The 16,297-nt window shown below is 39.3% G+C and overlaps 1 protein-coding gene across 1 annotated transcript in view; it reads left to right on the top strand.

The window, feature by feature from the left end:
- The first annotated feature begins 1,225 nt into the window (after positions 1 to 1,225).
- The window catches only part of LOC137430797 (ubiquitin carboxyl-terminal hydrolase 36-like), a 40,442-nt gene continuing 25,370 nt past the window's right edge, over positions 1,226 to 16,297 (top strand). Inside the window, exons 1-3 of the mRNA XM_078782747.1 lie at positions 1,226 to 1,396; positions 5,399 to 5,600; positions 8,526 to 8,636. Of these exons, the coding sequence (XP_078638873.1) occupies positions 1,226 to 1,396; positions 5,399 to 5,600; positions 8,526 to 8,636 (484 nt within the window). The remainder of the gene's footprint in view (positions 1,397 to 5,398; positions 5,601 to 8,525; positions 8,637 to 16,297) is intronic.

Raw genomic sequence — 16,297 nt, 5'->3', positions numbered from 1 at the left:
GTGTTTAGGGGTTTTTGGGGTATTGAGGATCTTAGGAATCTCAGAGTCTTCAAAGGTGGAAAGGGTCTCAGCAGTCTGAAGAGTTAAAAGGTATACATTTCAATAGTAGGTCATACGTAATTAATGAATAGACGTACGTAATTAATAAACACAAAAAGTAAGCCTCACACGCACGAACACACAACTCATCCATTTTATCGTCGAAGATGTCGATTTAAAAAGCACGTCTCTCCAGCTTTGAAGAAGAAGAAGCAGGAATGTTAGCATCATACAGCGTCACGTTCCCAGAAGGTAGGGGTATCAGGTATGTACCGGTAAACATAAATACGAGTTCCCTTATGTTGTGCAACAAGTGCCAGTGGCAAGTTCGTTGAATGGTCCCTGAACCTGTCGACTGTTCTAACCTTGGCCGAGTCAAACTACCACGGACAAACAATTGAACCATAGGTTGGGAATAACAGCGCAGGTTTTGATGGGCGTAATGTTTGTGACGTCACAATGTCGTTCTATTCATTTTGACGTCATTGGAAAGGGATTTGCTCAGGCTGTGTCCCGTTTTTGTGGCGTGGAAGGTTATTTTCGTGCTGCTGTGTACATTCCCCCGTGCTGTTTGAACGAAAGAGTACGAAGAGTACGAGCTACGAGGACCGTCGAGGAATCAAGAAACAAGATATTAACACGAGGTGAGGCCGAGAAGTAGCAGAGATGTACACAAAGTGTTAAACCACAAGGTGTTATCGGGGGTTAGTGATCGAGCCTGGTCACACAGATTTCTCAACACCATGAACTTCTAGGAAGTTGGAGTGAATTCATACTCGAGTTTCTCAAAGCAAAACAGTGTTTCGGCCAAGTAAAAAAAAAAAAATGTTTCTCGTCCCCGCCCGCTTCCGTTTTAGTCGCCGCCTACTTTTATTTCCTATTTAATACTTTTTTTTAAAATATATATTTGTTTAAAAAAAAATCGTTTTGCGAAGAAAGTCGGTGTAAAACTCGCCGTTTCTGGGCGTTTGCTGATCGTATCTTGTGCATTGATGATCTGAACTATGATGGATCGCGCCCTCTAACGGAACTTCCTGGTTAATACATGCTCGGCTTAACGCAGACTCGCAGACACTTTGTGCTGAAGACGGTCAATTCTCGCAGCGGCTGTGCACTGGGCAAGTGCAATTAACGTGTAAGAATCTTGCATTTCATACTTTTAATGGTACAAATTTGAGTGGGGAATATGACGATATTCGTGTGTGTAAGCATACGTTCGTCGCCAAAAGTTTTGAAGTCTTGGTTCGCGAGATCAGTTGTAGATGAGAAGCGAACGTTGAACGAGCTCTTCGCTAAATTTGCCAGTGGAGAATTTGACGATGGAGATGACATTGGTGATGGATACCAAACAACGAAAGTAAGTTGGCGTCGTGATATAGCGTAAATATTTAAGCCATATCAAGACATACATTTTCTGGTGTACTTGTTTTTAAATACTTGGTGCATTAAAAAATCCATATGTAGCTGTAACGCTATACTTGGATGGCCTAGTACTAGTTGTAGTTTCGTGTATTCTGAAGTGTGAATACTGTCAGGCCATAGTCCTACCCTATGATGTAGGTTTAATGGTGGGAGGTCGGAGTACAACACGGGTCTCTGGCCCTGTTGTAGTTAATAAAGTAGGCCTAGATTAGGCCTACTATATAAAGTAGGCCTGAAATTACAGGCCTTTCTCTAACAATCAACACTGGCATGTTTCACATTACATTGGACAAACTATAGAGTCTTTAAGTCAGCCACAGTGGTCATTCAATTCATGGCAGCCATCTTGGAAAAAAATAGCAAAAAAAAAGAAAATAGTAAATAGTAAGGGCCTCCCTCCTCCTTTTTCAAAAAAGTCCGGACGAGAAACATTTTTATTTTTTTACTTGGCCTTATCAAAAACCAAATAATAATAATAACATGAATTATCTTACAAGGAACGTCGACGCTGGAGCAGCCATTAAGACAATCAGTTTGCGCTATTGTTAACGACCTATAGTTGATGCTTATTACCAACATACCTGCTCGCCCCATTACCATTATCGAGTTTATGAACGTCTTCTCCATTTGAGCATACAGTGTTCTTCCGTCCTTCTGAACGTACGTCTGTCCGGCCGTCCGTACAGGCTAAACCTTGTTTTTTATCAGCAACTACATGTCCGATTGAGACGAAACTTTCAGGGTAGGAGCGACACCCATGCAGAATGTTTTTATGATAATTGTGATGTCATAGGTCAGGTGGTGTGGTAGCTATCTTGGATTAAACGCAAATAATTGAAAAATTATTTCTCGGAAACCGCTCAATGGAAAAATTTGAAACTTGGCACATTGTCAAGTACTCCAAATGGGGAACAAAAGCATCGTAATGATGATATCATCAGTGAAATGGTGTACCAGCCAAAAATATTTTAATCAAATTCCTTGTCCTAAAAATCTGAAATTGCATGCATGTGATTTATGACCCCATTGTATTGAAATATTAAATTGATGACATCATAGGTCACATGGTTTGGCAGCCATATTGGATTTAACCTAAAACTTCAAAAAAACATCTCCAAAACCACCAAATCGATTGACTCAAAACTTTACGTGTGTCATTGACTTGGCATGGCAATTAAAAGATTATCACAAAAACATCATTCGTCACATGGTGTGGCAGCCATATTGGATTGAAGGAAAATATTAAATAATCACATCATTGAAACGGTTACCCTATCGATGCGAAATTTTACAAATGTCATCGAACACCATTGTTGCATACAGTTTGAAAATGATGACACCGTCGGTCATGTGGTTTGGCAGCCATCTTGGATAGAAAAACGAACCTTATCCGATCAACACGAAACTTCACATACGTGATCCCCGAGCCATACATATGCAGAGTGTACATTTTAAGGTCATATGTCACGTGGTGTGGCAGCCATATTCGCTTGAAAGCATGAACGAGGGCGTATACCCATTGTGGGACAATACAGAGGCATATTGGTGGCACAGTTGCATTGCTCCAGTTTTTAACAAACAAGAAACAGCCACTCCCTTCAGGAACATTGGGTAGGGAGTGGGGAGAGGGGGGGGGGGGGGTATTTTTGTGCCCATGGCCTGACCCTGGGTACAACCAACAAGGATGCAAATTTGGTGGAGATTGGCCAAGCCCTGTTTTTTTTCTATGATTTTCAGATGTACATACATGCACACGTACATACATACATACATACACACACATAGGCACACATACATACATACCTAATACACACATACATACATACTTAATACACATATATACATACATACATACTCGATACATACATACATACATACATACATACATACATACATACATACGTACATACCACATACATACTGTTATGAGGCACCAGGGTTCGGGGGTGACCACAATGGTGTTCCTCGGATTTGCTCCCTGTCCTCCGGACCTGAGGCCACAAGGCCACGGATCGCTCTGTGGCCCAATGGGTTGTTAAGCAACTGGAGACGGACGTCAGTTAGGATAATCAGGTACAACAGTGTCCTCTCACCCTGTTGTCGTGTTGACCTTGGTGATCTGATGACCTCAGCTAAGGACGTGCCTTCAGCATTCACCCATCTTTCACAACTAATATTACCACGATGGCTGAGTGAACTGTCAGTGAATGCACAGGGTGATGTCTGGCAATCGAGGGGGTCAGCGCATATTGGGCGAACCTTGACCCATCCACCAGTCATGAAAAGTCTTGTTGAGCCATTTGTGGACCTGGAGACTCCCAGTGAGCAGGTGCGATTTCTTCTTGTGGGGCTTTCGTAAAGGCAAGGTTTACGCAACTCAACCAGTGAATATTCAAGATCTGCAAGAGTGGATTAAAGCAGCTTTTGGAGAAATTATTTGTCAGAATGCGACAGAAAATGGTCTTGGAGTATTGCAAAAGGATACACCCACTGCTTGAAAAATATGGAAATAACGTCGAAATTCATCACTAATTTTGTACACTTCTGAATTCAACAAAACAATATTTACCACAAAAACTTGAAATATGTACATATATCCTGTAAATATTTTGTTTGATTTTGTTTCTTAGCAACATATTTACAGGGGTTCAAAATTGGGAATAGATAAATGGCCCATCCTGTACAGCATGAGAGGGTGTGGCATGTGAGAGGGTATCAAATAAAGCCTCCAAACTCCAAAAGTGCAACCTAACGTCGTCTTATTACAGTGTATAAGGGGATGTATAAAACTAAACTCCCATCATTTTTTGACTCTCTTTAAAATCATTATTTTATTAAAATTGAAATGCAGTCGGACCCCAACATCTGCGTTTCAAACATGCGTGGGACGCCGTGTATTCACAGTTGATAAAATAAGACATGCTTCTTCATACGCAGCCCTGTTCCCCACGTATTCACGGTTTTTCATGGCGCAAAAAAACCCATCTCCCACCAGCTGCGCATATGACACTTCTAAAAGCATCTTCTGTGCCTCACGCATAAAACAACTTCCAGCTATACATAAACCATTTCCCACCAGCTGCACACGTCACAGTTCTAAAAGCATCTTCCATGCGTCACGTATAAAGCCACTGTGCATGCGTAACCACACGGTTTGACATTCTTTTCGTGGGTGTTTTGCGGGTTTTTTGCGAGTGTATTCACGATTTTTCTGATCTGCTCTGACATTCACAGCCCTGTGCTTCGTGTATTCTTGTTTTTTTTGTGGGCATATTCACGGTTTTTCTGACATGCTCTGACATCCACAGCCCTGTGCCTCACGTATTCTTGTTTTTTTGTGGGTGGGTGTATTCTCGGTTTTTCACGGGATTTTTGATTTTCCCTTATTTGTCACGAACTGCCAAGAACCTATTTATCCCCCATTTTCCCATTGAAACAGTGTCTCCACATTCACGGATTTGACATTTGCGGTATTTTCCAGGAACATATCCTCCACAAAACTGTATCGACCAGAACACTGCATGGGGTATCGTGTTCTATGAATTCTCTAGTTAATGCATGGAATGGTTTCCCTAGAAAGGTAGTGTCAGCAGAAAGAGTAGATAAGTTTAAATTTTGAGTAGATAGGTATCTGTATGCATTGGAGTACATGGATATTTGCAGGTTGTATGTGGATGGGTGTTGGCATCTGATGTTGGTGTAGCCCAGGAATGTTGGCCAAATGACCTCCTGTGCCAAAGTTCCTTGTCTGTCCTTGTATATTCCTATATATACCATCAGCACTGCACCATTTGGCATGTTATTATCCCAGTATAACATAAAAGATCCAATCCAAAGCACATGACCTTGTTGCGTTTGTGCCTCACCACATTGGAGTGGAAAGTAGAATTCTTATGTTGTTTGAGATGGTGTTTTCATTTGCCATGCACATTGGCAGGGTCTGTTAGAAGTTCCAGGGACGATGTCTTCTCCTGAACACGAGCTTCAACTCCAGTGGCCGAAAAATATCGGATATGGAGCTGGACTTGGTCAGGCGATGAAGGAGGCAAACAACAGCTACATCAGCGCTGTTCTTCAGTGTTTATTCCACACTCCATCTCTTGCAGTTTACTTCTTATCTCGTGAACATTCCAAAAACTGTGAGTGCCATCACTATTTCCAGACTTGTTTTGATTGTTTTAAACTGTCTGCAGCAGTAATTTAAAGTTTTGAAATCATCACAAGATTTCCACAGTCCATCCTTGATCCAAAATCACATGCATGACTTCAGAGATGGCCAAACAGCCAACTGAGGATAACATGGTAATGAGAAATAACTTTTTTCACTTCCTGCTTCATTGTGCATCTTTTTCATACATATATGCAAAGTGAAAGGTTTGACGATAAGACGGAATCATTCTTGGTTTTTGAAATATGGGCTTTCTCCTTTAAATGAGATTTAAGCAAATTAATGATGAAATCAATCAAGTCGTTTTCTTTCAAAGCACTTTTCATCTATCATATAAAACACAATGTCAGTTTGTGTTTGTACATATGTCCGTCCCCTTTCATAAGGATAGGTTTTATAGACCAATCTTTTAACATGAATGTGTGCTCACTACGGTCTATTTTTTGAGGATAAAAAAACTCGAAAAACAATTTCCATGAAAGAGCAATTATGTCTCTTCTATTGGAAATGTAGACGGTGGCTTGCAAACCGAGCATCAAGGGCGGTGTACAGAAGCGTTTTTTAAATAACAATAAATACAAGGCGCAGGGAGGTGAAATTCGCTGCACGTGATGTGCAACATGCGCAGAGTAAAACAAGTGTTCATTTAGATCTGTAGAAAGTCGAATAAAGAAAAAAGATAAAATGAACAGATGTTTGGAACTACAGAACTTTAAAATGCAATAAAACAAGCACGACATAATAAGAATATCCAAAGCTTTTGGTGCTGTATTCTTCAAGGTAAATCACAATAAGTTAAAGAAGGAAGTGAAAGAGTGTCCATATATGAACATGTCTATGTGAGATCGACACTGATTGGTTGTCCAGTCATGACTTAATTATTATCCGTACACCCATTGGTTGACTCAGGCACCACTATCTCTGGCTCAGATTGGCTGGAGCAGAGTTGAGAGTGGATGACTCACCATTTGTCATCGCTCATCTGGTGTGTTGAAGAATCATTGTATTGTATTAGGGCAAAAAACGATATATAGCACGACATCTCAAAAAGTTGTGGACGGATTCGGACAAAACTTGGTGGGCAGGTTGGGCGTGTGACATAGTCAGGGCCCTTAGGGATATTTTGGTTCAAATTCTTCCAAAAGCATCAAATTTGGCGCAGGTGTTGCCCATGCCATACTCTTTCGATTTTTGAATGGCGCCAAGGGCGGTATGATCCGGGGACCATACCGGTCCATCCCACCATGTCACCTGACCTATGACGTCATAATTAGGATATGCATCCAATCACATGGCGTACTATAAGTGGTCAAAGTTCAAAATGAATCGATCGAAAAATGAAGGCAGGGATCCATTTTTAAGGTTTTCATAAAATCCAATATGGCCGCCAGGTCACATGACCTATGACGTTATATTTATGACATGTATACAATCATGTATACATGAACCCGGATCATGTCGCACAAAAATTAAACACAAGGATATGGCATACAGTTCAAAACATCAAAATCCGTACCTTTGTAATTAGACTGATGAACTGCATATGCCTGAAAATTAGGAAACAGACATGTAAATATTTCCTCTAATTGTCAAAAATAAGGTCAGAGTTCGATTACCCAACCCAGAAACATAAAATGGTGAACCTCGTGTAAATCTTGACAAAAAACGCAAAAACCGACGTGTTTGACTCAAAAATGACCTTTAAGATGACCTTGAGAGTTGACCTTGACCTCGAATCATCAAAATAACATCATAATTGGATTCCTCGACCTCGAAAACCCCTGAAAAGTGGTATCATACATGATTCCAACCCTTTTGGTTATTTAACTGATTTTCCTCTAATCCGGGTGGCGGCCATTTAGTATTTCGCCAATATGGGGCCCCCGGAGGGGGGGGGGGGGGCGCCCGTCTTGGCGCCCGTCAAAAATCGAAAGAGTATGGCATGGGCAATATCTGGGCCAAATTTGATGCTTTTGGAAGAATTTGAACCAAACGGCCCCAAAATATCCCTAAGGGCCCTGACTAACAAGGATGTATTGATTCGATTTGGGTGAAGATTCGAATCCGGATCCAGACACGAGAATTCTTTTATTTTCTAAGTGATTCTTCACCATTGGGGTGGGGGGGCCGAAAACGATATAAAGCATGATATTTCAAAGGGTTCTGGATGCATTTTGACTAAACTTGGTGGATGAGTTGGTTAGACGACAAAAACAAGCCGATTAGATTTTGGTTCAGGTCCGAATCCAGATCTGGCATATCAGTGGTATACAAAACCTAAACTGGTCAGCCTGGCGGAGGTGTGCTCTTTACCGAGTGCGTCATAGTTTTCTTATGTTGTGCACTTATCAATATTCGGAATTGTGTTACTTTAAGAGCCTTCAACATCCACAAGGAAATGCTAGCATATGTGAAAGCCATGTTTACCTTCATCCCAAGCACAGTGCACTGTTTGAGCCAACAGCCTGTCCGTAAATCACCAGGTTGCCAGTTTAGAGTCAAGGCAAGAAATAAGTCAACACTAAGTTAAGGTGATTTTGCTTCCTCTGAGCTTTCCTGTCACTTCTCCAAATGGCACCTGTTGGAACATCTCTCTTGAAAGATGGCACTCCGTCATGGAAGGAAGACGTTTGGGTGATCCCACACTTGCCAGCCTGACAATTACTTTTGTGTTACTTGCATTTTCCTGATGGAACAAGGCCATCACAAACTTGATTATCCACATATAAATTGTCATACAGTGGTGGTGGAGAGGAAATAAGGGAGACATTCACGGTGTTTGGCAGGAAGTTAGAGGAGGCTTTCTGAGAGTTGTGAAATTTGAGTGAAAAGCTCAGAATAAACGTCATGTTCAAATGATCCATTTTGTATAACATCTTCTTTTGTCCTTTTTCAGGTGAACAAGGTGATTTGTGCACGATGAATTGCATGGAGGAGCTTGTTTGCAACATGTATAAAATCGGTTGCCGGGTCGTCTGTCCTTCATGGTTGATCAGAAAAATGTTTCGTAAGTTCAACTTTTTATCGTTGGCAATGGGCACCCTGCATATATAGGTTAAAACACATCAGTACGTAAAGTTTTCTGGGTACCTTGAAAACGAAAACACATAAGATAATAATGTGCATGTGTGTGAATAATTTGTTTAAAAAAATTAATAAAGTTTCTACTATGTATCAACCAACTGCACACATGCTGGGTGTGATGTATTCTTCAGGACAAGCATTGGACAAGCACGATGTGTGTACACATTATAGGCAACAAATGATATTATTAATTATATTATTATTATTAATTGTTATGAATTCTTATAATCAATTATATTATTTATTAATTATTATAGGCATTGTAGGCACTTTCTGCAACTGGATTGCAAATTTTTTCATGCAGCTGGATGAATCAAGTGGTCCCTTTGAAACCAAGAGACGTTAACTGCATTGAAAATACATTACTTCTTCATGCAGCTGCAGGAATCAAATTGCCCCCCCCTTTATATGAACTTTTCTAGAGCATTACTTGGTTCCTCCTCAGAACACAAGGGTAGTCCAGCATGCACATGAGATTTTTTGAATGTCCCTTATTTTCTATCGTTTGGTATTTTCCACAAGCTATGGAATGTCCCTTCTTTTCTATAGTTTGGTATTTTCGACAAGCTATGGAATGTCCCTTCTTTTCGAAAGTTTGGTATTTTCCACAAGCCTTGCAATGTCCCTTCTTTTCTATGGTTTGGTATTTTCCACAAGTATATGGAATGTCCCTTCTTTTCTATAGTTTGGTATTTTCCACAAGCTATGGAATGTCCCTTCTTTTCTATGGTTTGGTATTTTCCACAAGCGATGGAATGTCCCTTCTTTTCTATAGTTTGGTATTTTCCACAAGCTATGGAATGTCCTTTCTTTTCTATAGTTTGGTATTTTCCACAAGCTATGCAATGTGCCTTCTTTTCTGTAGTTTGGTATTTTCCACAAGCCATGGAATGTCCCTTCTTTTCTATAGTTTGGTATTTTCCACAAGCTATGGAATGTCCCTTCTTTTCTACAGTTTGGTATTTTCCACGAGCTATGGAATGTCCCTTATTTTCTATAGTTTGGTATTTTCCACGAGCCATGGAATGTCCCTTCTTTTCTATAGTTTGGTATTTTCCACAAGCTATGGAATGTCCCTTCTTTTCTACAGTTTGGTATTTTCCACGAGCTATGGAATGTCCCTTATTTTCTATAGTTTGGTATTTTCCACAAGCCATGGAATGTCCCTTTTCTCTCGTTTGGTATTTTCCACAAGCTATGGAATGTCCCTTCTTTTCTGTAGTTTGGTATTTTCCACAAGCTATGGAATGTCCCTTCTTTTCTCTCGTTTGGTATTTTCCACAAGCCATGGAATGTCCCTTCTTTTCTATAGTTTGGTATTTTCCACAAGCTATGGAATGTCCCTTATTTTCTATAGTTTGGTATTTTCCACAAGCTATGGAATGTCCCTTCTTTTCTGTAGTTTGGTATTTTCCACAAGCTATGGAATGTCCCTTCTTTTCTCTCGTTTGGTATTTTCCACAAGCCATGGAATGTCCCTTCTTTTCTATAGTTTGGTATTTTCCACAAGCTATGGAATGTCCCTTCTTTTCTACAGTTTGGTATTTTCCACAAGCTATGGAATGTCCCTTATTTTCTATAGTTTGGTATTTTCCACAAGCTATGGAATGTCCCTTCTTTTCTATAGTTTGGTATTTTCCACAAGCTATGGAATGTCCTTTCTTTTCTACAGTTTGGTATTTTCCACAAGCTATGGAATGTCCCTTCTTTTCTACAGTTTGGTATTTTCCACAAGCTATGGAATGTCCCTTATTTTCTATAGTTTGGTATTTTCCACAAGCTATGGAATGTCCCTTATTTTCTATAGTTTGGTATTTACCACAAGCTATGGAATGTCCCTTCTTTTCTGTAGTTTGGTATTTTCCACAAGCTATGGAATGTCCCTTATTTTCTACAGTTTGGTATTTTCCAGAAGCTATGGAATGTCCCTTCTTTTCTATAGTTTGGTATTTTCCACAAGCTATGGAATGTCCCTTCTTTTCTATGGTTTGGTATTTTCCACAAGCTATGGAATGTCCCTTATTTTCTACAGTTTGGTATTTTCCACAAGCTATGGAATGTCCCTTATTTTCTGTAGTTTGGTATTTTCCACAAGCTATGGAATGTCCCTTCTTTTCTATGGTTTTGGTATTTTCCACAAGCCATGGAATGTCCCTTCTTTTCTATAGTTTGGGATTTTCCACAAGCTATGGAATGTCCCTTCTTTTCTATAGTTTGGTATTTTCCACAAGCTATGGAATGTCCCTTCTTTTCTCTCGTTTGGTATTTTCCACAAGCTATGGAATGTCCCTTTTCTCTCGTTTGGTATTTTCCACAAGCTATGGAATGTCCCTTCTTTTCTGTAGTTTGGTATTTTCCACAAGCTATGGAATGTCCCTTCTTTTCTCTCGTTTGGTATTTTCCACAAGCTATGGAATGTCCCTTCTTTTCTCTCGTTTGGTATTTTCCACAAGCTATGGAATGTCCCTTCTTTTCTATGGTTTGGTATTTTCCACAAGCTATGGAATGTCCCTTCTTTTCTATGGTTTGGTATTTTCCACAAGCTATGGAATGTCCCTTCTTTTCTATAGTTTGGTATTTTCCACAAGCTATGGAATGTCCCTTCTTTTCTATGGTTTGGTATTTTCCACAAGCTATGGAATGTCCCTTCTTTTCTATGGTTTGGTATTTTCCACAAGCTATGGAATGTCCCTTCTTTTCTGTAGTTTGGTATTTTCCACCTGCTATGGAATGTCCCTTCTTTTCTATGGTTTGGTATTTTCCACAAGCTATGGAATGTCCCTTATTTTCTACAGTTTGGTATTTTCCACAAGCTATGGAATGTCCCTTCTTTTCTATAGTTTGGTATTTTCCACAAGGTATGGAATGTCCCTTATTTTCTGTAGTTTGGTATTTTCCACAAGCTATGGAATGTCCCTTCTTTTCTATGGTTTGGTATTTTCCACAAGCTATGGAATGTCCCTTCTTTTCTATAGTTTGGTATTTTCCACAAGCTATGGAATGTCCCTTCTTTTCTATGGTTTGGTATTTTCCACAAGCTATGGAATGTCCCTTATTTTCTACAGTTTGGTATTTTCCACAAGCTATGGAATGTCCCTTATTTTCTGTAGTTTGGTATTTTCCACAAGCTATGGAATGTCCCTTCTTTTCTATGGTTTGGTATTTTCCACAAGCTATGGAATGTCCCTTCTTTTCTATAGTTTGGTATTTTCCACAAGCCATGGAATGTCCCTTCTTTTCTATGGTTTGGTATTTTCCACAAGCTATGGAATGTCCCTTCTTTTCTCTCGTTTGGTATTTTCCACAAGCCATGGAATGTCCCTTCTTTTCTACAGTTTGGTATTTTCCACAAGCTATGGAATGTCCCTTCTTTTCTATGGTTTGGTATTTTCCACAAGCTATGGAATGTCCCTTCTTTTCTATAGTTTGGTATTTTCCACAAGCCATGGAATGTCCCTTCTTTTCTATGGTTTGGTATTTTCCACAAGCTATGGAATGTCCCTTCTTTTCTCTCGTTTGGTATTTTCCACAAGCTATGGAATGTCCCTTCTTTTCTATAGTTTGGTATTTTCCACAAGCCATGGAATGTCCCTTCTTTTCTATGGTTTGGTATTTTCCACAAGCTATGGAATGTCCCTTCTTTTCTCTCGTTTGGTATTTTCCACAAGCTATGGAATGTCCCTTCTTTTCTATGGTTTGGTATTTTCCACAAGCTATGGAATGTCCCTTCTTTTCTATAGTTTGGTATTTTCCACAAGCCATGGAATGTCCCTTCTTTTCTCTCGTTTGGTATTTTCCACAAGCTATGGAATGTCCCTTCTTTTCTCTCGTTTGGTATTTTCCACAAGCTATGGAATGTCCCTTCTTTTCTATAGCTTGGTATTTTCCACAAGCTATGGAATGTCCCTTCTTTTCTATGGTTTGGTATTTTCCACAAGCTCTGGAATGTCCCTTCTTTTCTCTCGTTTGGTATTTTCCACAAGCTATGGAATGTCCCTTCTTTTCTATAGTTTGGTATTTTCGACAAGCTATGGAATGTCCCTTCTTTTCGAAAGTTTGGTATTTTCCACAAGCCTTGCAATGTCCCTTCTTTTCTATGGTTTGGTATTTTCCACAAGTATATGGAATGTCCCTTCTTTTCTATAGTTTGGTATTTTCCACAAGCTATGGAATGTCCCTTCTTTTCTATGGTTTGGTATTTTCCACAAGCGATGGAATGTCCCTTCTTTTCTACAGTTTGGTATTTTCCACAAGCTATGGAATGTCCCTTCTTTTCTATGGTTTGGTATTTTCCACAAGCTATGGAATGTCCTTTCTTTTCTATAGTTTGGTATTTTCCACAAGCCATGGAATGTCCCTTCTTTTCTATAGCTTGGTATTTTCCACAAGCTATGCAATGTGCCTTCTTTTCTGTAGTTTGGTATTTTCCACAAGCCATGGAATGTCCCTTCTTTTCTATAGTTTGGTATTTTCCACAAGCTATGGAATGTCCCTTCTTTTCTACAGTTTGGTATTTTCCACGAGCTATGGAATGTCCCTTATTTTCTATAGTTTGGTATTTTCCACAAGCTATGGAATGTCCCTTCTTTTCTATAGTTTGGTATTTTCCACAAGCTATGGAATGTCCCTTCTTTTCTCTCATTTGGTATTTTCCACAAGCTATGGAATGTCCCTTTTCTCTCGTTTGGTATTTTCCACAAGCTATGGAATGTCCCTTCTTTTCTGTAGTTTGGTATTTTCCACAAGCTATGGAATGTCCCTTCTTTTCTCTCGTTTGGTATTTTCCACAAGCCATGGAATGTCCCTTCTTTTCTATAGTTTGGTATTTTCCACAAGCTATGGAATGTCCCTTCTTTTCTACAGTTTGGTATTTTCCACAAGCTATGGAATGTCCCTTATTTTCTATAGTTTGGTATTTTCCACAAGCTATGGAATGTCCCTTCTTTTCTACAGTTTGGTATTTTCCACAAGCTATGGAATGTCCCTTATTTTCTATAGTTTGGTATTTTCCACAAGCTATGGAATGTCCCTTATTTTCTATAGTTTGGTATTTACCACAAGCTATGGAATGTCCCTTATTTTCTGTAGTTTGGTATTTTCCACAAGCTATGGAATGTCCCTTCTTTTCTGTAGTTTGGTATTTTCCACAAGCTATGGAATGTCCCTTCTTTTCTATGGTTTGGTATTTTCCACAAGCTATGGAATGTCCCTTCTTTTCTGTAGTTTGGTATTTTCCACCTGCTATGGAATGTCCCTTCTTTTCTATGGTTTGGTATTTTCCACAAGCTATGAAATGTCCCTTATTTTCTACAGTTTGGTATTTTCCACAAGCTATGGAATGTGTCCCTTCTTTTCTATAGTTTGGTATTTTCCACAAGCTATGGAATGTCCCTTCTTTTCTATGGTTTGGTATTTTCCACCTGCTATGGAATGTCCCTTCTTTTCTATGGTTTGGTATTTTCCACAAGCTATGGAATGTTCCTTATTTTCTGTAGTTTGGTATTTTCCACAAGCTATGGAATGTCCCTTCTTTTCTACAGTTTGGTATTTTCCACAAGCTATGGAATGTCCCTTATTTTCTGTAGTTTGGTATTTTCCACAAGCTATGGAATGTCCCTTCTTTTCTATGGTTTGGTATTTTCCACAAGCCATGGAATGTCCCTTCTTTTCTATAGTTTGGGATTTTCCACAAGCTATGGAATGTCCCTTCTTTTCTATAGTTTGGTATTTTCCACAAGCTATGGAATGTCCCTTCTTTTCTCTCGTTTGGTATTTTCCACAAGCTATGGAATGTCCCTTTTCTCTCGTTTGGTATTTTCCACAAGCTATGGAATGTCCCTTCTTTTCTGTAGTTTGGTATTTTCCACAAGCTATGGAATGTCCCTTCTTTTCTCTCGTTTGGTATTTTCCACAAGCTATGGAATGTCCCTTCTTTTCTCTCGTTTGGTATTTTCCACAAGCTATGGAATGTCCCTTCTTTTCTATGGTTTGGTATTTTCCACAAGCTATGGAATGTCCCTTCTTTTCTATAGTTTGGTATTTTCCACAAGCTATGGAATGTCCCTTCTTTTCTATGGTTTGGTATTTTCCACAAGCTATGGAATGTCCCTTCTTTTCTATGGTTTGGTATTTTCCACAAGCTATGGAATGTCCTTTCTTTTCTATGGTTTGGTATTTTCCACAAGCTATGGAATGTCCCTTCTTTTCTGTAGTTTGGTATTTTCCACCTGCTATGGAATGTCCCTTCTTTTCTATGGTTTGGTATTTTCCACAAGCTATGGAATGTCCCTTATTCTCTGTAGTTTGGTATTTTCCACAAGCTATGGAATGTCCCTTCTTTTCTATGGTTTGGTATTTTCCACAAGCTATGGAATGTCCCTTCTTTTCTATAGTTTGGTATTTTCCACAAGCCATGGAATGTCCCTTCTTTTCTATGGTTTGGTATTTTCCACAAGCTATGGAATGTCCCTTCTTTTCTCTCGTTTGGTATTTTCCACAAGCCATGGAATGTCCCTTCTTTTCTCTCGTTTGGTATTTTCCACAAGCTATGGAATGTCCCTTCTTTTCTATAGTTTGGTATTTTCCACAAGCCATGGAATGTCCCTTCTTTTCTATGGTTTGGTATTTTCCACAAGCTATGGAATGTCCCTTCTTTTCTCTCGTTTGGTATTTTCCACAAGCTATGGAATGTCCCTTCTTTTCTATGGTTTGGTATTTTCCACAAGCTATGGAATGTCCCTTCTTTTCTATAGTTTGGTATTTTCCACAAGCCATGGAATGTCCCTTCTTTTCTATAGCTTGGTATTTTCCACAAGCTATGGAATGTCCCTTCTTTTCTCTCGTTTGGTATTTTCCACAAGCTATGGAATGTCCCTTCTTTTCTCTCGTTTGGTATTTTCCACAAGCTATGGAATGTCCCTTCTTTTCTGTAGTTTGGTATTTTCCACAAGCTATGGAATGTCCCTTCTTTTCTATGGTTTGGTATTTTCCACAAGCTATGGAATGTCCCTTCTTTTCTGTAGTTTGGTATTTTCCACAAGCTATGGAATGTCCCTTCTTTTCTATGGTTTGGTATTTTCCACAAGCTATGGAATGTCCCTTCTTTTCTATAGTTTGGTATTTTCCACAAGCCATGGAATGTCCCTTCTTTTCTCTCGTTTGGTATTTTCCACAAGCTATGGAATGTCCCTTATTTTCTGTAGTTTGGTATTTTCCACAAGCTATGGAATGTCCCTTCTTTTCTATAGTTTGGTATTTTCCACAAGCTATGGAATGTCCCTTATTTTCTACAGTTTGGTATTTTCCACAAGCTATGGAATGTCCCTTCTTTTCTGTAGTTTGGTATTTTCCACAAGCTATGGAATGTCCCTTCTTTTCTACAGTTTGGTATTTTCCACAAGCTATGGAATGTCCCTTCTTTTCTGTAGTTTGGTATTTTCCACAAGCTATGGAATGTCCCTTATTTTCTACAGTTTGGTATTTTCCACAAGCTATGGAATGTCCCTTCTTTTCTGTAGTTTGGTATTTTCCACAAGCCATGGAATGTCCCTTCTTTTCTATAGTTTGGTATTTTCCACAAGCTAT

Source organism: Myxine glutinosa, chromosome 7, assembly GCF_964187855.1.
Source record: "Myxine glutinosa chromosome 7, kmMyxGlut1.1, whole genome shotgun sequence".
NCBI lineage: Eukaryota > Metazoa > Chordata > Myxini > Myxiniformes > Myxinidae > Myxine > Myxine glutinosa.
This window is presented reverse-complemented; position numbering and strand designations above follow the sequence as displayed.